The following is a 25,415-nucleotide window of genomic DNA, read 5'->3' as shown; positions in this document are numbered from 1 at the left end:
GGAGCACTGTGTGTGAAACAGCATAAGTATTTTGTTTTGTGATCATTGCTGTAACAAAGCAGTTCTTGGTTTTTAATTCTTTGAAGTTCTTTAAAAGAAGAACTCTTCTTTAAAGTAGCATGTATTTTATAATTGTATAAAGTTTTTAATTAGCTAGCGTTTCACAGCTGTTCCTTATAAAGTCTGTTTAGCAGATAGCAATAAAAAAATTTTGTAAGAGCTGTGAATGATTGATATATTTTCATATTTGAGATAACTCTGCCCTATAGTATATCCACCTCTTTTATCCAATCTTGAGTGAAGCATTTTCTTTGTAGGCCAATAAATTAAAGCGCTCACAAAAACTATTTCTGATGCAATTGCTGCTTTTTGGATGTAGTAGCCATCTAAAACAGTGTTCACTTTGTTGCACCCCAAGGCATGGTGTTGCCTAGCATGAATTTATGATGTATGATGTCAAATAAAACAAGATAAAAATTATAATTATTAAGTATATAATTGCATGCATCTAAGGAATATTAAAATTAATTATGCAAACCCTTATAAAAATAACAATTATTGTTTAGTCATTGAATAAAGGGACATAATGCAACGCACTATACAGAAAAATGGCTCTAAATATATTCAATAAAATCTGCTAAAATTATTATTGAAAAATTCCTTTGAAACATAACTCTCTGTCTTATCTCTCGGCAGGGTGAAAAAGGTGAGCATAGCTCTTCAGGAATTGCCATGAAGGGAGAACCAGGAGCACCAGGATTACCCGGACCCATGGTATAGTAGCAATATGTGTGAAAGCTGAACACCAGAATTATCCTCAACTATGACCAATGATGACCTTTTTTGTTTGTTTGTTTGATTGATCTTGCAGGGTGAAAAGGGTGATCAAGGAATTAAGGTCAGATTTTCTTAATGATAGCACTTCAAGGGGAAATATGACACATTTCCATTGTGCTGTTTGCTTAATAGTTAGCTTTAACAAATTCTTCTATGTCTGCACACAGGGAGAAGCAGGCCCTGAAGGCCCATCTGGACCAAGAGTTAGTTAAAACTCCAGCTATTTAGATAATTTGATTTAGATCATTTGAAATAATTTGACTGTATTGCACTGAAATATTGTTCTCTCTTTGCTCAATAGGGACCTCCAGGCCCAGCAGGAGAACCAGGAAAAACAGTGGTCAACAACAATGAAAATGTAGGTTATGCTTGTAATAATCTGCATCTATATCAATATTTATTTTTAATATTAAGTTAAAACATCTGCTTTGAGTTTATGACATATGCAACTTTTTTTTTTTAGGACATTCGTAACGTGCATCTAATGGTAAGTGTTCCCTTCACTAAAAGGAAGCAAAGCACATATGTAGTAATAACCCAGTTAAATTCACATTTATTTGAATAATTATGCATGTGTGACTGCAGGGTCCACCTGGTCTGCCTGGTCCTCCTGGGATGCCTGGCCCCAAGGTAAGGACCATTTGAAATTCTGATTTATGCTTCATGATGCTTCTTTTCTTAACATTACCATCAAACTCTTAAGCATAAACATTAAACTCTTTTTATGCTCAGGGTGAAGTCGGACTTCCTGGCCCTCCTGGTCTTGATGGAGAAAAGGTAAACTTTGAGTTGCAATGTATTTATTGCCTTAAACCTCTACTTTTTTTGTAATTTGGAATCTTGATCTGTTGGTGATAATGCTTAATCAAAGTAGATGACTAATATTGTTGAATGAAATGCCTTAGGGACCTCGGGGAAAACCAGGAGAGACGGGACCCATTGGTCCCCCAGGGCCTGAGGGTCCTCGAGGAGAAGGTGGAGTCATGGGCTTTCCTGGTCCAAAAGGAGATAAAGGAGACATGGGTCCTTCTGGATCTCCTGTGAGTCCTGAAAGAATCAATGACACAAATTATTTATCCAGTGCCTTCTGTATTTTTAAAATGGCTTTTTTTTTACATTACATAAACCAATAGTAGTGGGTGGGCAGCATTGCGTCCATCAATAAAAAGTTTGCAGAATGTAAAGATATGGCCCTTTAAATTTCATTTATTTAAGGTGCCATAATCTCACATTTTTATATAACAATGTCAGTTGATTCCCTCAGAACTGTTCATTTGGCAACACCTAATCTGTATCTTATCATTCCTTCCCCATTCTGTAGGGTTTAGATGGCCCTACTGGCGAAAAAGGGGTTGCAGGGCCTTCTGGTCCCATTGGATTACCAGGCTCAATGGTATGCAATGGTGCCCCCCAAGAAGAAGAATGTTACTGATTTCAGTGTGCAAACTGTGTGCTATAGCATTGTCATAAGGATTGATAATAAAACTGCAGTAAGTATTTTTACCTGATTTTTTAGGGTCAGAAAGGAGAACCTGGAGAAAAGGGAGAAAAAGCAGAGTTGGTAAATATTCCCTTTCATGTTTCAAGAATTACTTCATGCAAATGTGTTTTATTCTATCAGAGCTAGCAGCTGTGGGCCAGAGCTTTGAACAACCACCTAAACAAAAAATTCACCAGCAAAATAACCTGCTGTTCAAATGTATTGTGAATTACAGTTTGGGGTACAACTCTTTAATGCAACTTTTGCCTTATTAAATTCCTCCCAGGTCTATGGACCTCCAGGACCTCCAGGACCTGCAGGGCCAGTTGGGCCAATGGTGAGCACAGTGTGGAATTTTTTAAGATAATATCACAGAGTGTCAAATCAGATAAGTTTGAAAGTTATACACTATATATTCTACTCAATATCACAGGAAAATATTTCGGTTTTTCTGTGATTTATACATCAGGAATTTCATTGACTGACCACTGTAACAACAATTAAGTCAATATACAATTACGCAAAAAAAGAAAGAGCAATATATAAACCGGATTCCAAAAAAGTTGGGACACTAAACAAATTGTGAATAAAAACTGAATGCAATGATGTGGAGATGGCAAATGTCAATATTTTATTCGTAATAGAACATAGACGACAGATCAAAAGTTTAATCTGAGTAAATGTAACATTTTAAAGGAGAAATATTTTCACAGTGTCAACAAATCCCAAAAAAGTTGGGACAAGTAGCAATAAGTGGCGGGAAAAGGAAATTGAGCATGTAACGAACAGCTGGAAAACCAATTAACACTAATTAGGTCAATTGACAACATGATTGGGTATAAAAAGAGCTTCTCAGAGTGTTAGTGTCTCTCTGAAGCCAAGATGGTAAGAGGATCACCAATTCCACCATTGTTGCGCAGCAATACCAGAATGGTGTTACCCAGCGTAAAATAGCAAAGACTTTTAAGTTATCATCATCAACCATGCAAAACATCATCAAAAGATTCAGAGAATCTGGAACAATTGCTGTGCATAAGGGTCAAGGCTGTAAAACTCTACTGGATGCTCGTGATCTCTGGGCCCTTAAACATTACTGCACCTCAAACAGGAATGCCACTGTCAAGGAAATAACAGAATTGGCTCAGGAATACTTCCAGAAAGCATTGTCAGTGAACACAATCCACCAAGCCATCCGCGGTTGCCAGCTGAAACTCTACAGTTCAAAGAGGAAGCCATTTCTAAGCAAGCTCCACAAGCTCAGATGTTTGCACTGGGCCAGGGGTCTTTTAAAATGGAGTGTGGAAAAATGGAAGACTGTTCTGTGGTCAGATGAGTCACGATTTGAAGTTCTTTATGGAACACTGGGACGCCATGTCATCCGGACCAGAGAGGACAAGGATAACCCAAGTTGTTATCAACTCTCCGTTCAGAAGCCTGCATCACTGATGGTATGGGGTTGCATGAGTGCTTGTGGCATGGGCAGCTTGCATGTCTGGAAAGGCACCATTAATGCAGAGAACTATGTTCAGGTTCTAGAACAACATATGCTCCCATCTAGACGTCATCTCTTTCAGGGAAGACCCTGCATTTTTCAACAAGATAATGCCAGACCACATTCTGCAGCAATCACAACATCATGGCTACGTAGGAGAAGGATCCGGGTACTGAAATGCCCAGCCTGCAGTCCAGATCTTTCACCTATAGAGAACATTTGGCACATCATAAAGAGGAAGGTGCGACAAAGAAGGCCCAAGACAATTGAATATTTAGAGACCTGCATTAGACATGAATGCGAGAGCATTCCTATTTCTAAACTTGAGGAACTGGTCTCCTCTGTCCCCAGACGTCTGAGTGTTGTAAGAAGAAGGGGGGATGCCACACAGTGGTAAAAATGGGCCTTGTCTCAACTTTTTTAGGATTTGTTGACGCCATGAAATTTTGAAACAACATAATTTTCCCTTAAAATGATACATTCTCTTAGTTTAAACTTTTGATCTGTGATTTGTGTTCTATTCTGAATAAAATATTAGATGTTGGCACCTCCACATCATTGCATTCAGTTTTTATTCACAGTTTGTTTAGTGTCCCAACTTTTTTGGAATCCGGTTTGTATATGGAAAACTTTTTTCTAAACTTTGGGTATTTGATAGCTTTGGCCTGTCTCCTTCATGGAACATATGAAGTATTTACGACTTGGAGACATTAAAACAAACAGATAAAACAGCAATATTTTAAATTTATAGCATTCCTTAGGAATAATGTTCACATTTAGCTTTTAGTCATTTCTAATGAGCCTGTGCAGATACTTCAGCTGTAATGAAAGGCATGATTCAAATATGCATTTCCAATTCATTTTCAGGGACCTCCAGGACTGTCTGGGCCAAAGGTGAAAAGCTCCCTCTAGTTCAACATATGATCACAAATGCAGATAATAATCCTCATAGGCCAAAATAACCATCTGCTTGTCTTTGCCAGGGAGAGCCAGGAGTGGGTCTGAGAGGAGAGAAAGGAGCATCTGGACAGAAAGGAGAGAAAGGAGACAGAGGCCATCTTGGACTCCCTGTACGTACAATCTAATAACAATATGGTAGTACTTATTATGATAATTCAATAATTATTAAAATAAATTAAACTATAAAAGGAAAATGAACCCTGTCCAGGTCATATGGCTGTATGAGTGAGATAAATACATTGTCATTGCAAATTGAATAATATTATGCAAATATCAATTATCAGTATATTTTAACTCTTCCTCAGACTTACAAAGGAAATCATTTGTGTTACACTTGATCTGACTAATGACACATTGTTGTGACTAATGTGCTAGCGCTTTTTGTGGCGTTGACAGTAGGCTTCATTTGCTAATGGCTTATTGGTTGCAGTGGTGTCAGGTTGCATGGATCAGTGAGTGCATTTGTGTTTACTGAACAATAATAGCCATCAGACGCACTAGACTTTAATACATTTGTAGCTTCCATTCGTGTTATAAAATAATTTTATTATTTAGGGTGAATCACACAAATCAGATATAAAATTACATGAGCCAGATGTTAAATTAATACTTAACCTGTTTAAATGTTAGGCTGTTTTTTACTGGAATAATCGTCACAAACTTACTGATTTCTTGTTCAGCATACCAATGCAAAAAGCTCAATAATGTATAGTTAGTAAGTCATTGCTGCAAATGTTTGTCTTCAAGATGGCAGACACCTAAGTGCAACTGTAGAATTTGAGCTCTAATTGCTATTTGGTATGATAACCCATCTGAAATCATGACAAATACACAGAAATTGACACTTAAATCCTTGGTTATTTATTAATTTGTTGATTTGAATGGTATTTACATCTATTTGTTGAAAAAGAAGAAATGATGAATGTGTGGTTGTCGCACTTGTCCTGAGATGGAAGAGATTTTGTCCTGAGATTTTTTGGAGTGGAATTATTATTAATTATATTTATACATTTTAATTGTGTGGTTTATGAGAGGGACATTTGCGGGTGAATTACATACTTGCTGTCCTATGTGCTCAGATGTCCTATGCAATTTTGCATTAAGAAATATTAATGTGAGAGGCAGACATCCACCTCTTTTTCATCAGTGACCCACTACTGGGTATTATTATATCACTGTTCTCTGTTTAGTATCATGAAATGGCATGCAGTAGATTACATTCATTGTCAGTTTCAGGGGTCGTTTTCCTAACTTTTGGTGTACACTTTTTGTGTAATGTCTTGGAAAGACTTGTTCTAGTCCCACCATCAATGGTACAGTAACTCCTTTTGCTTTTTAACTAATATGCATACTACAAAATTGGCCACAAATTCAAAACAGAGTTTGGAAATATTCACTTTTATTTAACGCTCTTCTGCTGACTCCTGGCAAATGTAGTTTTTTTCGCAGATGTGTTTATTCCTGAAAGTCAGTTTATAGACTCTATATTCTGGGAGGTCACTTAATATTGCTTTGCATATTTTTTAGTGTCAATTATCAAATGGCTTGTCCTACTTTATTGTGACCAATTATATAAACTACAACAGCAGAACACTTGGTCAGAAGTGTTACTTACTCATAGAAGGGTAGTGATGTGGCCAAGCGGAAGGCTAAAAACTAATACCAAGTATTAGTACAGACACCAGCAGAATATGCTGGATTGGATAAGGAATATATAAGAAAAGCCTAAAATATAGCACAGCACATAATAATGTAAAGTGAAGTACATCACAGGATATTACCAGGAAAAATATGGAGCCTAAAATTAACACAAGAACAAAGACATTTTGACATTATACATAAGCATCAAATGTAGCTTTTATTCTTGCGTATTCTGGAAGCAATATTTCTTTATTCCTTATAATTCTTTAATATACACCAATCAGCCATAACATTATGACCACCTCCTTGTTTCTACACTCACTGTCAATTTACTCAGCTCCACTGACCCTACAGCAGCAAAAGACTCTAGTCACTGTTGCTCTGCATATCTTGTATGGACTGTGGTGTCTGTTCCACTAATACCAGTGCAGCACACACTAAAACACCATCTCCCGCCCACATCATACCTGCTCTGTGGTGGTCCTGAGCATTGAAGAGCAGGGTGAAAGGGAGTGAACAGTGTATGCAGAGTAACAGATGAAATAAAATCTGTACATCTTAAACTTCATAGTGCTCCTGTATGGTCAGTGGAACTGGGAGAATGGAGTGTGTGTGTAAACACAAGTATGTGGTAATAATGTTAGGGCTGATTGGTGTATAGATTTGTTATTTTAAACTTAAATATTAATTTAAAAAATTTCTTTAAAACTGTTAAATGTCAGTATCAGAATATACTGTAGACTACTGATACTGGCATTCGAAAAGAAAACGTGATATTTTTTCTTCTAGTTGAAAGGAGTTATTGTCTATTTCTCACATCATTATTCACACTGTCACTCCTCCATCAAAACTAGTTTTGTTTTTTATGTCACACAATTCACTGCTTTACTCACCACTTCATCTCCTCCCCACACTCCTCTCCCACTCCCCCACCATCTCCATCTCTCCTCTCTGCTCTCTAACTGTTTACACACTGTCCAGGGGGCTCATGGTTTAGACGGCAAGCCTGGTCCAGTGGTGAGTGGCGCAAGACCCGTTCCCCTCACCCTCTCTCTCTCTCCTCTCCCAGTCTCCTCCTTCTGCCTCCAAAGCCTGCCTGCTGCTGCCTGCTTCTCTGCATTCGTATCCGTCCACGTGCTTGCCTAGCCATCTCTCTGCCTGTCTGTGTCCTTCTCATGTTGTCTGCTGGTCAAGGTCTTTGTATTTAGACTCTTTATGAGGGCTGTATATTGTTCCTAAGCCAGCGTGATTATGATCTCTTGCTGTATCCACTCAGATTGTTTCTTAATTTGTTAGCATGGAGGGGACTGATTGGAAGCATGGTAAAGGCTCATAAACCAAATATATGGACAGATCCAACACAAATATAAATAGTCTTTCCATGTCCTTCCAGCCCATCATATTCAGTCTTTAAACATGCCTGAGCTTGGTCTCTTGATCTGCATCCAGATCTGCAACCAGAACTGTACACTTTCAAGTAAAGAAGTTTTGACCTTGTGATGTCATACCAGGAGAGCATGCTGCATGTGTTATTGTTACAGAATGGCATATACTGGATGAGAAGACTGCAAGAAAAGCAAAGAAAAAAAAATCTAACTACCCCTGTCCAAAGTCAAGCAGTCACAACAGAAGATGGATTCATCATTATCTTCTTATGTGTCTTGTTTATTACCCAGTAGATCAATAATCTTTTACAGTACATAGTTAGTCTCCTTCTAGAATCAATAAATCTTATTTCCTTACGAATTAAATATATTCTTCACCAAAATGAAGATTTACTATTTACACTAATGAAAAGAACATTAGCAGAAAACACACGGTGAGCTCTAAAAAGCTTGTTGATCTTCTGGGCCTTAACAGTTTCTTTCCTGTGATGAACGTGATACCTACAGATCTGTCTTCTGTCTGACTATTTAATGATTTGTATTTACATTCAAAGGGTTTAATAGGACCGGCTGGTATACCTGGACCTGCAGGACCAAAAGGAGAAAGGGTGAGTAGTATCTCATTTGATGCAAATCATATTTTTACAAATTCATTTATGGACCATTCTGTATACTTTAACAGTAATATTTTAAAAGTCATAATATTGTAACACATTTAAACATTTCTAAGTTTTTTATCTTTGTTTTACTTATTGACACAGGGGGAGAAAGGTGACATGGGAGTAGCAGGACCAATAGGGCCTCAAGGCATCCCTGTAAGTAATAATAATAGTAATAATATATATATCTCATGAGGTCAGTTGTGATGTAAATAGAGCAAAATACATGTATGGATGAGTACACGTTTCATTCATTATCATTTTCTCCTATGCTTTAATAGGGTTTAGTAGGACCACCAGGACTAAAGGGAAATCGGGTAAGATCTGATGCCACTGTCTGAAGTAGAATGTTATTGCCTTCATAAGAAAACAATAACGCATCATTTTCTTAAGAGGGAGGTTTGGGTGGGGCTCAAACCAAGCATGGTTCTGCTCCCATCAGTAAAATCCCAAATTTGGTCTAGAATTTACTATAAGGACTTTTTTCTTGCAGGTAGTCAAATACATTGTGTTTCTTTTGCCAAAAAATCTAGTGACAGCTAGGCTGAGCAGGAGCATGCTTGGTTTAGTGACTCTGTGCTTGTGACAGTAATTATTATAAATGTTGATGATTTTTAGTTAATTGTCTGTCAGACATACATGTATGATCGGGGTTTAGCAAGAAATGTTAATTCCAATGAATAGTTATTTTGTAGATTACTTTGTAATTAAATTGCTTAAAACTACTGCTTAACCTTGATAGAATAGTATGTTCACTGATAATTCACAGCAATAAAACTACGTATATGTGAATTAGATGACACATATACTCTCATTAGGCATCCCACCTGTAGTGGGATATATTAGACAGCAAATGAGCGTTCAGTTTTTGAAGTTGACCCAAAGAAGTTATTTTGAAATTTGAAATTTTGGTAGGTATTTATCACTGACTACCAGGATCTCTACACAAAATCTATGATGTTTCAGATCAATATGGCCATCATTGTTTGGCCCTTGTCAAAGCCAGAGCCAACTCAGAACTTTACTCCTGCCCATTTTTCCTGCTTTCAGTACTTCAACTCCCATAACTCTGTGTTAATTTGCAGCTTAATATATCCCAAGGCTTGACAGGTGCCACTGTAATATAATCTTTTATTCACTTGTCAGTGGTTTAAATGGTGTTGCTTATGTTATATAGACCTGCAAAAAAAGAATTTCTGTGCAACTTAAATTATATATATGTATATTTTTAGCTATGTATCTCTTACATCCCTCCATCCTCCCGAATAGCTGTGTGTTTCCTTCCTATTAACACTTAATTTCCTGAGTTATTGCTTGAATAACTTCCACCTCGAAAGTCAGGACATGCCAATGTTCCTCTCAGCACCTTCTACTGGCTACATTAGATAATAATAGTACTGCAAAAATTGTGGGGTTTGTAGCTCAGATAATCCACATTTTTAAATCCCTGGTTTATACAGATTTATGATACAATTACAGCGTTTGTTCTGTATATTCTGTATATTGCTCAATTGAAGCTGCTGAGGAGGGCTTACAGTGAACAGTGCTGTTTTTACTGTTTTCCTCTTGTCTTCCTCTCTTTTTTTCCGCAGGTCTTCCTCTCCCCTTTTTCTCCCCTGCACCTTGGCCTGTGACCCCTGGCTCTTTTTTGCTGAGTCGGGCCAGGGTTGTCCTCTCTGTCCCTCTCTCCCTCCCTGGCTTCCTCCTGCTCCTCTAATGTTGTAGTCTGGGTTAATACTCCTCCTCTTTCCTCCTCTTCCTCATCTCCTCCTCCACTTACCTCCCTGTCAACTAGCTTTTCATGTGCTCTGCCTCAGCCAGTGTACACAGCTCTCAATCTTCTACCAACATCAGGGTATATGTATAAAAGTCCTGTTCTATAGTGTAAAGACTAAAATAATGTGTCAGTAATGAGAAGGCATTCACAAGGGATTATACAGCATCAAAAGTAGGCATTCCTTTCTAAAGTATTGAAACATAATTTAGAATGTGATAAAATACAAGTTTTAATGACTTACTATTGATTGCACAAAGGACTAAATCGCTGAGCATACAATATTTATTTAAATTGGTTTGATATTTATAGCTTTGATCCTCAAGAGAAAAGAAATCATCTTTCAAAGCATTAAGGAATTAACACCATTTATTTTCAAATACAGTGATTTGTTTTCTTTTACACATCTAAGACAATTTTCTGTCTTTTTCATGTTTGTGAAATTGCTGTTTAGCCTGAGGACTGTGCACTCTAGTCAGAGTCAGAATCCTACAATTCCTAAGTCATAAAATCCCAAATTCTCAAAGCCTTTGACTATTGGTGTGCAGACATGGAAATTAAATTAAAATATAGTGTGTGCTCAGGTCTCATTTCAGTAAGCCTGTTGCTTGTATAAAATCATATATAATTACATTAAATACAAAAACATAAAAACAGTAAATGTCAAATTATATTTTTTCTAAAAAGCAGTAGATGTGTTGTGAACTAGTGTGAAGAACAACATTTGTTTCCAGATATTTTCTATGATTGCATGGATCGTACAAAAAGTCAATTGTATGGTTCATTTAATATAATTCAGTATTTATCAGTTCTAGATAAAACTAGGTATTGGGTGATAACCTAACATTATAAAGGACTGCAACTCAAGAGATCTGGAATGGGTTAAACCAATGTCACAGAATATCAATATTTACTGTAATAATGTTATTTGTTTTATTCTATTATTAGGGGGATGCTGCAGCATTATAATTTGATCATGTTTGAAGAGCACTGTTTAAAACAAAGAAACTCCTCACCTGTTTTAAAGTACTTATAAAATAATATATAAGTATAATCTATAAAAAAATATATCAATTCCAAATCGTTTTTTTCCTACCACATTGCCATTGCAGTTTATGCAGTTTCATGGTGTGTTAGTGTTCCATTCCATACTGTAGAAAGATATTCTCTCCATTTATATATTACTTATTATTATCTCAACGCCGAAGCTAAAATTAAGGTTATATGCTGTAATACTAGGTGTTACACACTGTGTACTTATTGTTTTTAATATATGAAATGTTGAACATGCTGTCTACAACATACCATTTCCATCTAGTGGGCATAACTCTAATTACATTTTGTCCCACTGGACCTAAGCTAGTTTGTATTAGAGGGATTTAGTAGTAAATGTTACGCACTTAAGACGAAGATAAGTAGCATATTGCAAGGGAGTTTGTGGATATGAAATTTGATTTGCTGACATTTGGACATTTATCCTTTAAACTGATCTGAGTAATTCTTTAGAAATGAAGCAAAATCCGAGACTACCGTACATAGTCCACTGTAAGAATTACGATATCTTTATCAGACTCTGTAGATTAAGTAGATTTTACAACTTTGGTTTGTTTATTTTCATGGGAATATTTTCTGAGCAGCAGACAAATAGAAATGTTTCCAAATTAGCTGTAATGTTTTTAGCCAGACTAAATTCTGATTAATCCAGTTAAAGAACTATAATAAAAGACCAATATTTTCTTTTTAAATTCCAACATTACATTTTAGAGTTTGCACACCAATAGCTCTCTTCCTACCCCTCTTCCCTAACCCCTCCACTGACATCTAAATCCCTTTATTATTCTGCTTTATCATAGATCAGTACAAAAGCACATCTACTCTTAAGCTCTTAAAGCACAAAAACATCTCTTAAACTACTTTTCATGATAGTGCTTTTTGCTAAATTCTTATATTTATTTACATATATATATTTACTTTAGTTCAATGCAAGGACTAAAGTCTGTCTTTTTGGATGCACTGTTGTTTGCAGGGGGAAAGGGGCAAGAGAGGCAACAGGGGGGCCAAAGGGGATAAGGGAGACCAAGGAGCCCCTGGATTAGATGCCCCCTGTCCATTGGTATGTCTTTCGTTCAATGTGGTACCATCAAGGCTAAAGGTGGCAATGGCACTTGGGATTTGAAACGACATCCCTGCAGCCACAGAGACCACCTTATGTCTTGGTGTGAGAATAAACAATGACACCCAAAGGGGTTCTGGCCAAACTTTTGGAGTTTTACCCTAGGAAGTGCTTTTCATGGAGAAACCCTTGTGATTGGCTTATTGCACATCAGTGCATTTACATATATAAGGAACCATTCCCAAATTTTGAACAACCTTGAGAAAGACCAGAACTTACTTTGGGCCTTTCCTATTTTCAGGATTTGCACTGACAAGAAGGGGATCTTGCTCAGTCCACTGAGCAGATGCCATTATCTTTATTTTCATATTTATTCATTTACCAGACACTTTTATCCAGTTAGTTTTTACCCCAAAATTTTAAATTTGGGGGTAAAAAGCGTTTTAAATATTTTTTTATTTTAACATGTTTTCATATAAAATGGTTATTTGACAGGTTCATTACCTTAAATAAAGGTGACAAAAGCTTTGTAGAATGTTGGAGTATACCCATATTGATTTCCACTAGATGGAATATGTTGGTGGAATACACTGGGTAAGAGACATTTTAGTGTGTGATTGTCAGTTGATATAAAAAATTAACAAAAGGCACTTCTGATTGAGTCAAAATGCAATAAGAAAGGAATTGTGATAACAATTATACTGGATTAAGCCAAAACTTGGACTGAACTACCATGCCAGTTGAGTATCACATTAAGAAATTCTTTGTGAATCTGGCCCTGTGGGTTTTGTCAGGTTTGAAGGCTGTGAATATAAGATTCACCAACATGATATGCTGTCACTTATGAGTGTAGAGCTGTAATTGGCCTCTAATCCTGTGGACTCTGTTAGCCTCTTCTTGTCACTGCCAGGCCCAGTCAGCATGCTGTGGTTAGGACTGGCCTGCAGGCTCCTGGCTGCTCTGTGCAGAGCGGCTGTACCTTCAGCAGGTTCCTATGAGGGGCACTGCGCTACAGGAAGATGTTGATGTGATTGATTTTATGAACAGGGTTTCCGAGGCTTTAAAGGGGAGAAAGGTGAACCAGGTTTGCCAGGCCTGGATGGGCTGGATGCCCCGTGTCCTGTGGTATGGTGCTCTCCCTCACTGTCCTTGTGTTTTCTAGCATGCTCCCTCACTTTCATAGCCACTTCCTAAACTCTTAACAGAATGTGCTGTAGTGACATAGGCTGATCTGAGAAGTTCCAAAATGTTAAATATTATTGTATTTAAAAATAAGTCTGCATGTTCTGTTTGTTCATACAACATTCAGTTATTCAGCAGTTATTTTTGCATCAAAAACACTACTATAAGTGCATTCACTTATGATTGTAAAGCTTACAGCTTGTGCTATCACTAAATAATTTCTTAACATGAAATTTAGTTTTATTTTTGCTGCTCTTGTTGGAATAGTTCTCTAACCTCTCTAACCTATGTGCTTTTATATATAAAGAATTCTAACACATCTTTGTAGGCATACTGTAAATGAAATATAAACAAAGTACTAATTCCTTCTTCAGCCACTTTAATATCTTAAGGGAATGCATGCATTCGTTATTGTGAAGCTAAGAACAACATAATATTTTAATGTTATGATTCTCATATTCTCACAGTAACACTAAATACTCACTGCACAACCACAAGGGTCATCAAAGAAAATTTGTTCAGCCTGGCATCATTAAATCAAGCTTCCAAATATATATAAGAAAGGAAAGCTTAACATTATTTTATAAACATGAAACATGTGTATACAGGGTGTGCCATTTATATGGATACACCATAATAAAATGGGAATTGTTGATGATATTAACTTCCTGTTTGTGGCACATTAGTATATGGGAGGGTGGAAACTTTTCAAGATGGGTGATCACCATGGTGGCCATTTTGGATCCAACTTTTCTTTTATCAATGGGAAAAGGGTTATGTGACACATCAAATTTATTGGGAATTTCACAAGAAAAACAATGGTGTGCTTGATTTTAACATGAGTTTTCATGAGTTATTTACAAGTTTCTGACCACTTATAAAATGTGTTCAAAGTGCTGCCCATTGTGTTGGAATGTCAATGCAACCCTCTTCTCCCACGCTTCACACTGATAGCAACACTGCAGGAGAAATGGTAGCACAGGCTTAGTTTTTCTTGTGAAATTCCCAATAAGTTTGATCTGTCACATGACCCTCTTCCCTTTAAAAAAAACAAAAGTTAGATCCAAAATGGGCGACTTCAAAATGGCCACCATGGTCACCACCCATCTTACTGTTACCCATTTTATTAAGGTGTATCCATATAAATGGCCCACCCTGTGTATATATATATATATATATATACTTTTTGAAAATCTTGTTTGAAAATATGTAAATCTAAATGGAATGAAATGTCATGATAAATGTTGCAGCTTAAATACCTTTGCTTTATTGAAGTATTTGATATTTCTTTCTCTGTGTGTGCCAGTGTGTGCCTGAATTGTTTCTCATGACAACTTCTCTTTCTCAGGGTGATGATGGTCTACCGGTACCAGGGTGTTGGAATAAAGTAAGTAAGCTTCAGCAACCTACAATGTAGTCAGTGTAGTTGTTTGGAATGGTTTTGAGTGATGCACTATTTGAATGCATCATCTACTAATCCATGAGTCTCATAACACACTAGAAATTGATGTATTTTGAACTGAAATGTTCAGAATAAGTGATATCTTTACATATGCTATATACTATTTTAGCTTTTTGATTTCACCAGGATATATTTAATTATACAGTTTCTGTTCGTGTATTTTATGAAAATGTATAACATATATAAGCATTTGTATTAATTGTGTAATTTTAGAATTTTATATTCTACAAAATATATCTCAATTGTATCTCAGAATAGGGGAAAATATTAATATGCCAGTATTCCATGTTTGTCCTGCATGAAATTACATGCTGTGTTTTTGTTTTTCTTGTTTTGCAGTGACGTTAATACCGGAATGCCTTTTTTTGATTGTATATAGAATATTTATTTTTGTACTGTTTTGCTCTGTTATATGATGGGAAAATACATAAAATCATAAAAAATACTGGCAGGACTTTTGTACAGATTGTTTATTTTTAATACTGGTAATGTTCATGTAATGGATTTTATACTGTGCCTATGCATTATGTTGATATGTGTTGATTAGGGAGGAAATATACTGTGGCAGCATATGCATGATATTTGTGCATTATGTTAACTGATAAGTGCCTATTAACTTATTTTATAATGGTGTTTTGATGAGCTGTAACAGACCACGCTGCACTAATCAGTGGAGCTGGATTTATGAAGTGGCCTTCCATGAGGAAAACCCTCATTTCTGAGATTAAACTTAATATACCATCAGAAGCAACACTGTGATATCTAATGTATACTGGAACCTACAAGGGCTCATTTCTATAAAAATGTGCTTCCGACATGCCTCATAAGACTCTTGAGCTTTTCTGTAACAGTTTACTTGTATGACAATGGATAAATTATTGGTGTTTGTACATGCAAGTTTCGCAAATATTTTAATCTCTTGAAAGGGTTTTCTGAAAGAATATTTGAAGTGCAAAGTTCAAGGAAGTTAAGAAAATTAACAGAGCAGTTGTTGGGCAGCTTTAAGAGGATTTAAATCTTTGTCTATGCAAAAGCCTTGTGCATTGTTTTTGCCTTGATAGGCCATTTGTAAATACATAACTGAATCTTGCTTCAAGCAACATGTTTTGTTTGTATGCCCTTACCATGGTTAGAATAGTGCCAAATTAATGTTACACATCTGACCAATACTCATGAAGTCTTCCATTAATTTATATCATAAGTATATTGCTGCTCTATTGACAAGCAAGCTGCTGCATTTGCTATTACGCTTCTATTACTTTTTGTACCTCATTCACCAGCAGAAATGAAGAAGGAAGTTGAGCAATATACAAACTTTACTTAATTAAACCATTTCTAATGCTTTCTGTTCACATCTTGCAGTATGTCAGGGTCACATGAGGAGGGCCCCTAGCTATTTTTTGTTTGTATGTACCATTTTGCTGTGTTTTGTTATTTTGTTTTATTGTTTAACAAGTGTTGAAGACATAATTAATTTGATTAACTGTGTGCATTGTGTTCAATTGCTGCTGCTTACCATGAAAAGCTCTGTCTGAATTCCATTTTGCCTGTTAATGAGATGAACTACAATCTGCAACAATAATCCACGTCAAAAAACTCATCACCAAGCTGTAATACCTCATACTAACGTGCTGTAATGCTTCTACCCTGCCATAGTAGTCATGAGAGATATTAGAATGTCAGAAAAGCTATCTACATGAACATCAAAAGGAAAATAAATTTTAGTTAAACCCTTTCTGTTTACATCCAGTCTTATTTCTTTCAACTAACAGTCAAAAATGACTGAATTCCCATTTCATCTTAGATTGCCTTGTGACAGGCACATTTGTACCACCCAGTGCATTTATTTTCTACATAACTCACTTTGTTCTCGTGTTTGTGTTAACCTAACTTGCACCTGGTGTCTTCACAATATCTGACATATGTGGTTTGAGATATTAAAGGGGTCATATTAAGATTGATTTTATATACTGTATAAAAAAAAAGAAATGAGGTGAAAAGCAATTGGAATGGAATATGCTGCTGAATATATATTTAAACACTGACACCTATGTTTTCAGGAAGTAGCTATATCATTGCATATGTAGTGGCTGAGGAGTCTCAGTTATATCATAACACTTTGTTCCATTCATTTCATCCCATAATGGTTTTGTGATTAGACAGTGTACAGTGCACCCAATCAGGCCAGATTTTATTTACACTGATAAGTCTTACAGGCCCTGTAGAAAAAATAAAAATCTGTTTAAAACTAAGGGATAATGAGAGGTTTATAACTGATATTTAAAAATTAATTATAACTGCTTCTGGAAAATAAAATCATAGGAACATTATAAGTGGACTTAAGAATTAAATATATAATATGACCTCTTTAATGTCTAGTCAGTATTGTAAAATGTATGAAAATATATGAATAACTTATCTTTGTTTCACTGAAAGGGTCAGAATCCTTTCCAGCTGGCTAAGAAGTAAGGCAACCAAGAGACCCACCTGCTTCTGGTGTGTCTTTGTTCTAATCTACAAAGAAACTTGAAGAGATTGTGGAAGATCTTTGAGTTGTGCTCTGTGGCGGCTGTTTGGTGGATTTTTAAGCAAGTTGCAGCAAGCCTAGGATAACTGCAAGGCTCCACAGAGGGGCGTAGGTGAGCACACTTGACCTTGATAAGACCTACATAAGGAGCTTTTTATTCACCATTTTTCTGCTGAGACCATCACAGAAGAAACAGCTGCAACACAAATAGTTTATCACTTTCTCCACATTGTACACACTTTTCTTTCATTTTATGTTGTTCACTATGTGAAAAAGAACATTTTGTAGTATTGTATTTTTTTATTTGACACCAGTAACTGTGATCCTAGAATTCAGTGCAGCTCACTAAACATGTCATCTCATTGTTTCCAGACTGACAAAACAAGAACACCAATTTTTGATGATTCCTGATTTCAGTTTTTCACTGCCTTTTGTCAGTGTGAGTAACAGCAAGTGTCTGTAACTTCACTCACATACTGACATCTCCATCTCTACTCATTTCACCTCCAAGTGTGTTAAAATGTATATACAGCAAATACAAATTCAATATTTATGTAAATTATTAAGACAGCTACTGACACAAAGGCATTAAATAGTAGAATGTTGTGCAGCTTTAACACATTTTAAACAGTATCTTATCTATATTCATAAATCAATACTGGCATTTGCATTTATAGGACACAGTTATTTACTGATAAATGTCTAATGCAGTTACTGTTGAAATTCTACAGCATGTCTATACTTTGGTTAAAAGTCTACAGTAGCTCTATACTTGTGTGGAATATGTAATCCAGTTTGTCTAGAAATTTTCCTTAGTATGGAACTGCTAAAACAGCCCCATACTTTATTCTCGTTAATATAAAAATAACTTCTAAATTTTTCCGCATTGCTGCAGAATTTCTTCAGCACTTCTATACTACTGCAGATATTCTCCAGAAGTTCTATACTGGTTTAGAAAGTCTGCAGTACTTAGCAAGTGTACTGATGCATTTAGAGGTTTCAGTGGTTTGGATTCATATGTGCTTTAAAAGAGCAATGAATTACATTTGTATTAAAACACATCACGGCATTAGGAAATGCTGTTCTAAACATAGGATTAATTTTGGTGGGCAGCTAAACTGTGTAGATTGTTTTGAACAGTATTGAAATTGTTGATGAGACATTAATTTAACTATTATGTCAGCCTCCTGGCCAGATGGGACTTTCGAGAGTTTTTTTTTTAACTGATTCTCTAAGGTATTCTCTAAAGGTATTTTTGAAGTTTACTTTTTATGGAAGGCCAAAGTGGAGCCGCCGGTTCTGTTTAGAGACTGAACAGCTGCTGATGCAGTAACAGTAACAGCCTATATTTAGTTGTCCGGTACAAAGTTATTATTATTAATGTCATACTTACATGTCTGGCATAGTCACAGTAAAGCTCAGTACATGACATAATTGCATCCACCCTATCACAGCTTGAAACTGGAAAATTCTTCACTCTTCAAAACCACACTGTGACTTGGTTTAGTGTATAAAAACTGGAAGTGTTTTATTATGTTGATAGATTAATGCACAGAAGCATTCCTGATGTCATAGTGTATTTACACAGCTGTTCTCAGCTCAAGACTCCAATCAGAATACACAAATAGTGTTTGCTATAAAAGATGTCACCATTTAAGACTTGCATCTTGTATATGCTTTGCTGATCCCATTTGTGTTTTTGTAACTTCAAAGAACTAATTAATTTATTCTCATATATATTAAATTCCTAAAACAGCAAAATGCAATAGAATAAAAATTATATTATTGTAACTTAAGCTCACAATCAGATATTTCCATGAAAAGTAAATTATTTTTCAGCAGTAACAGTATCTCACTATCTAAATTGTCTATATTTATTTATCAACTATAGTATTAAATCATTCATAATATTGTAAAATATGATGAATATAAAACTATATTATGAAAACAGCTTAGTAAATGTCTGATTGTGGCTTAAATGTGCTTCAGATATATTCCTATCCAAATGACAATTTTCCTTCAAGACTTTATAAAAATCAGTATTTAATGTTGCGTACAAATGTTTAATGTCCTACTCTTTGGATGCAATTTGAGCAACACTGCAACATTTCAAATTATTACAAATTTTAGCTATCCAACACAACCTTTATTAATAAAATTATCATTTTGAATCCACCTAAGCACATATTTTAAACAATATTTTACTTGTTTTTCACACAGCATATTTTTATGCCTTTTGAGTGTTGATTTTGCACATTGTAAGTGGTGTGTCATATTTTGTCTAAGAAATTAATGCATCGTTTGTACTGTATGTCAATTATTTTGTAAACAGAACATTTCCCTAATTTTATGACACATGTACATTTTCTTTATCATTTATTTTTCTTTGTACAATGTATCGTTCATATAATGTGTACATTAAGCTACTGAATAGTAGAGGTATGACATTTTTTTTAAATATGTCACCAATATTTTTCTAAATGCATGCAGCCATTACTGTGTTGAACATACAGCAGGGTGAATCCAGGTGAAGTGCAACAGTGGACATATTTTAAAGTCTGCATGGAACAGTGTATATGACCATGAGTTTCCAAATAACAAAGAAAGATATTCAAATTTAAACTTTAACTATGGTCTGCTATTTACTAAATTACATTTTTACTGTTACAACAATAACTCAGTATTAATTACTGTATCCAAATATTTGTTTTCTCATGGTTCATAGGGTCTCTGAGGTTGGGTGAGAGCAAATTTGAAGAATTGTCTCTAACTGATCAAGACTGATAATGGCCCAAAAATGATCATCTCATAATTTATGATAATTAAACTAAGTCTTTTATTGATGTGGGTCATGAATAAACTGATTTAAAAGAATATATAATCCTAAAAACTTTGTTAGGTGTTTATCTGGTGTTAAACCATCCTTTAGACCATTCAGAAATTCTGTGGAATTTATTTCCTTATCTTTATTACCAACATTTTTTTAACAGTAACCAAAATACTGCCCAAAAATGTTCCATGCATACTATATTATTTTTACAAAACAAGCTGTGCTCATTATTTAGATTTATAACAAACTAGCTATTATTATATATTATTATATTTCACATATATAAATAAATATTCCCCTTTATCTGAATTCACCCGGCATGGCTGAACTCTACTCTTATTTTATTGTAACAGCTGTCAAGTCTTTTTAGATACAGAGACCAGATTTGACAGTTGTAGACTTGGATGCCAGTCTATGTTCGATTCATGCTGATTTTTATTTATAAATCCCAGTTTTAGTCTTGCTAGTTTAGTACTACAGTAATTTTTGAGGTGATGTGAGTACAGTGAGTTTATCATAACACAATTTTCATCATTTTTATCAGCTTTACCAAAGCATGCCGCATGAAACATGGAGATATTAAACTCAAGTTTGTCTTAGATTTACACCGTTAGCACAGTTAGCTAAACTGAAAATGGATACAAGGGCATTTCTTCATATTAATGCATTTTAATATTTCATGACGTCTGGAACATTCACTTGCATGATGTTATGTTATCTCTCTTTTTTTTTTTTTGCACAAACTACATTGTTCTCTCCTAACCGCATCACTCACACGTTTCAACAGTCTTTTTGACTTGGATATGATTTTGTTTTTCCCTTTTGAATGTATGGTTTGAGCTCAGATACTGAATTAAGATGTAAAGATTTATTAATGCAGATTCAGTGTATGCATTTTGGGATACTGAGACCCACTACAAACCAAAGATTTATTTATAAGTGAAATTTTACTCTCATAAATGTTTTTCTTTTTTTCTTCAGATTTTTAAAAATCATAGATTACTTGTTTTTGAAATATTCATGCATTTACCATGTTATCGTGAACAATGTCAGTCAATAAATTATGGAGAAAAAGAAAAGCCTTTTTTCCCACCTTTCTGAAGATAAGCCCTTAAAAATCAATGTTAAAAAGCACTCTTAGGACCACCAAGCTCTTACGTTGCAACAAATGTCAAGGTGTTATCAATGAAAACATTTAAGGTATTCTTGGTTAAACCTGAGAGCGGATGTCAAATGATCAAAAATAACTACTTAACCTTATAAAGCCAAATATATCAAATATGATACATGATGTTTAAAGGTGGCTCTTTCATCATCTAATGAAGAGAAATACTGAAACAAACTTCCATCTTTTTGGGACAAGTGTTCTGGGTTCTCTACTGAACTGTGAGTGAAGTGGAAGCATTTCCATGTATTTACCAAACCTATACAAAATGGTTGCTATCATCATGAAAACACAGGTGAAAATCTTACTTAAGACTTTTTCTTTGCCAAACAACCAATTCCAGGTATGATTTGTATGATGTTACTTGTAGTAAAACTAAGCATTTCTGTTCCATTTCATAGATGTAGTGTATTCTACCTGTCAAATGCTCATTAATTATAATAAATATTAGGAAAATTGAATCTGTTCTTTACAGCAGCAAAACACATTTATACAATTTTACAAAGTATTTTATGAAACAAAAATGTATTTTTAGTTTTCCAAAAGCCTTTTTGTGCAAAATGTGTTGGCTCAGTTGTTGATATAGATTTTGTGAGACAGATTCAGAGGAAAAGGATGATACAGGTGAGTGTGGGACATTCATTGAATGACCTCATACCTCAAGCCAAGATTCAGACAGTAACCGAAACAACTATTACAACAATTTATTTCATTTAAATATGGAAACACGGTTGTGCAGATCAACAAAAAAAGACCCTTTGTGGTTTTGATGTTTTTATTACCACCAGTATATGAAATGTAAAAAGGTCAGAATACTTATGGGTCAAGGACCTCTGGAGAAGTTTCTCATCAGCTCAATGTTTTGTTTTTCCTGATAAGTTCTGAAGAACAGAGACAATCAATTGTTTACTTGAAATTAATCCAAATTGAGAAAAAATTGTCTATAACAATGTGAAGAACTTTTTTAACTGATGCAGTGAACTAAATGAAAGTTGGTAAATTGGTAAATGCCTAAATATGATGAATTTAGAAATGTATAAATTAACAACATTTAGTTTTTTGGTTAAAGGGCCACATAAAGTGTGATTTTCAAAAAAAAATAGTTTTACTGTATTATTATTTCAGGCTTTAATGGGTTAATAAGGTCATTGGTGTTGGTTATTGGACTCTATTGGCAGCTGCACAGTGAATTCAGACTACCAGAAACATTACAGACAAGCATTTTTATTAACTGTTTAAATGAAAACCTCTCCAGTACAGATGTGATGCCTTAAATAAACTGTTGGGCTGTGTGAGCCTCTTATTTGGAAGCGCAGTCGAGCAAAGGGTTTTTTTGCTGTGAAGTTCAGACCCAGCACAGCCCGGCAATGCACACTGACACAGATAATGACAATAAAAACCCATTTCTGAGAGAGCACATTTCAGCAACTAGTGCTGGAGGAAAAGAAAAGTTTGAAAATAAGCAAAATAAGACAAACTGTGCAGAGTTTTGAAGCATAGCTTTCCAGCTAACAGGGACTTGTGGTTTAGCACACCCCAGTAGATTTTCAAGCTTCATACCTGTGAGCAAAGTGTTGAGTGAAGGGTCTTCTGAGTATTTTGCTTGTTTTCAGCTTCATTTCTCTCTCTTCTGACCTCAAAGCTAAACTTACAATTGCTGTGGGCTACTGGGCTTTTGTTTTTTCCCCACCTGTTTTCAGAGTGTGATATCACCACTCAGTGAGCTGCTACAACAGTCCTAAAACACATGTTTCCTCCAACAGTCCTAAAACACATGTTGGTAGGTGGATTGGTGACTCAAAAAAGTGTCTTTAGGGGTGAATGTGTGTGTGTCTATGTTGCCCTGTGAAGGACTGGCGCCCCCTCCAGGGTGTATTCCTGCCTTGCGCCCAATGATTCCAGGTAGGCTCTGGACCCCCTGCGACCCTGAACTGGATAAGTGGTTACAGATAATGAATAAATGAATGTATTATACAGCACAACCCTAGTTTTGAATGTTGCTCTTTGTGACATTGCAGGCAGAGTGATACCATACAAAGATTAATTCAGAGTACCATGATCTCTCAGCCAGTCACATTGTGTAATTGGACTGTGGTAGGAGTACATTTAAAACACCTTTTGCTACACTTATCATGTACTTTATTAATGCTTTGTCTGAGTAGACTAAAACTAGGTAAGCTAGCTGAAAATAAAACACACCTATTTCAGAAAAGTGTCTTTCACATTAACAAAAGGTGAGCAGTTTCATTATGGCTGTGCCACAAGCTCCTTAGTCCTCAATTGACTGTATCTGGGGTCCATGATTCCCCTTCATGCCACACAACCCAGGCAAATTATAACTGTATGAGCTAGTGCTGTGTATTGTGTTAGCTATTGTGTTGTTATGGAGGTATTTAGCATGTGAAATAAGTATTGAACTTCTTACATATTTTCTAAGTAAATATATTTCTATAAGGCAGCAGTGGACAAAGCACAGAAAATGGACTTGAGTAAAAGTACAGATACTCAAGGTAAAATATTACTCCAGTAAAAGTAGAAATCCTCATTGTAGATCTTCACTTAAGTAAAAGTACAAAAGTATTTATCTTCAAATGTACTTAAGTACTGAAATTAAAAGTATGGCTCTAAAGTCCTATTATAACTTTTGTAACAAGACTCGTGCTTAACACATTGTAGGTGTCACTCTTGGTTCCCCAGTCTTTAAATCAATTGTCATTAATTAGTCTGACACAGATGAACACAGCAGAAATGGCCAAAGATTAAATACAATTTATTGTGTTGCATCAACTATTACATACCCGCAAGGTGCTGCCCTTCAGACAGAGGTCGCTCTCTCCTAAGTATTAAGCCCAATTTAAGCTTCTGTGTTGAACCTGTGCTGTAGGCAACATGGCCTGACATGCACCTCTCCAGAAATGTCACTCATCGTGTCTGTGCAGACCAAGACAACTGTGATTGGTCTGCAGTCAGATGAACATGGATTAAGGTGCTCAAGTAAAGAAGTCCAAAATATGAACTCCTCTACATTACACGCCCTAAATAGTGCACTTTAAATATTTGTAAATCTAATACCACTACATTCTGTATTACATATGGTTGAAGATGTTTGAAATTCAGCCCTAGTGGTTTGGCAGTGTAATTGTAGAGCACCGCAGATGTGAACGCACAAGTATAAAATTTCACAATGGCTTAGGACACTTTAGTTTAGTTTAGTATATTTTTTTCAGGAACACTGGGCAAGATTTGGGGTTTTTTCCTGCTCCTGGGGCTCCCCCTAGTTCAGTTACCTTTTACAGCACTGTACTGTAAATGGCAGGGAGGGGAAGTAAAGGGGTGGTTTACATATTGTAGTTTCTGCAGTGCTGAGCCCAGAGCAGCAATGACAGAGTCTCTATTCTCCCCATTACAGGTCAGTAAACCATCACAATGATTTTGAAGCTATTATTTTAAGGTGAAAATATTACATAGTGTTCCTTTAAGTTTTGGTCTCATCTGACCAGTTCTGTAACCAATGCCTCAGTATGTTTTGCAACAATAAGGTTGAGAAGGTCTTGAGAGAGCTCAATGGTTTAATAATAATAAAATAAATATATTTTTTATTGCAGAAGCATAATCTCACTCTCAAAAAATGTAGAAAAAAAGCTCTGAGAAAGCCTTTTCTGTGTTATACTCTTAAGCGTAAACGGGTAGAGTTTGCCAGCGGTACTGGGATTTTAACTGGGACGATGTGCTTTGGTCAGATGAGACAAAGATAGAGCTTTTTGGCAACAAACACTCTAAGTGGGTCTGGCGTAACACCAAGGATGAGTATGCAGAAAAACACCTCATGCCCACTGTTAAGTTTGGGGGAGGATCGGTGATGCTGTGGGCCTGGTTCTCCTCCAAAGGGCCTGGGAACCTTGTAAGGA

At 35.7% G+C, this 25,415-nt stretch overlaps 1 protein-coding gene across 1 annotated transcript in view; it reads left to right on the top strand.

Annotated features, from left to right (window-relative positions):
• Positions 1–16,711, top strand: part of col13a1 (collagen, type XIII, alpha 1) — a 41,375-nt gene extending 24,664 nt beyond the window's left edge. Inside the window, exons 16-35 of the mRNA XM_066679035.1 lie at positions 697–774; positions 872–898; positions 1,005–1,040; positions 1,139–1,195; positions 1,301–1,324; positions 1,423–1,467; positions 1,570–1,614; positions 1,743–1,877; positions 2,159–2,230; positions 2,354–2,398; positions 2,604–2,654; positions 4,677–4,703; positions 4,793–4,879; positions 7,392–7,427; positions 8,350–8,403; positions 8,557–8,610; positions 8,736–8,771; positions 12,255–12,341; positions 14,872–14,910; positions 15,325–16,711. Coding sequence (XP_066535132.1) covers positions 697–774; positions 872–898; positions 1,005–1,040; positions 1,139–1,195; positions 1,301–1,324; positions 1,423–1,467; positions 1,570–1,614; positions 1,743–1,877; positions 2,159–2,230; positions 2,354–2,398; positions 2,604–2,654; positions 4,677–4,703; positions 4,793–4,879; positions 7,392–7,427; positions 8,350–8,403; positions 8,557–8,610; positions 8,736–8,771; positions 12,255–12,341; positions 14,872–14,910; positions 15,325–15,327 — 1,038 coding nt within the window. The 3' untranslated portion in view covers positions 15,328–16,711. The remainder of the gene's footprint in view (positions 1–696; positions 775–871; positions 899–1,004; positions 1,041–1,138; positions 1,196–1,300; positions 1,325–1,422; positions 1,468–1,569; positions 1,615–1,742; positions 1,878–2,158; positions 2,231–2,353; positions 2,399–2,603; positions 2,655–4,676; positions 4,704–4,792; positions 4,880–7,391; positions 7,428–8,349; positions 8,404–8,556; positions 8,611–8,735; positions 8,772–12,254; positions 12,342–14,871; positions 14,911–15,324) is intronic.
• The last annotated feature ends 8,704 nt before the right edge of the window (positions 16,712–25,415 follow it).

The sequence above is a fragment of the Hoplias malabaricus genome, chromosome 8 (genome assembly GCF_029633855.1).
Source record: "Hoplias malabaricus isolate fHopMal1 chromosome 8, fHopMal1.hap1, whole genome shotgun sequence".
Classification (NCBI taxonomy): Eukaryota; Metazoa; Chordata; class Actinopteri; order Characiformes; family Erythrinidae; genus Hoplias; species Hoplias malabaricus.
This window is presented reverse-complemented; position numbering and strand designations above follow the sequence as displayed.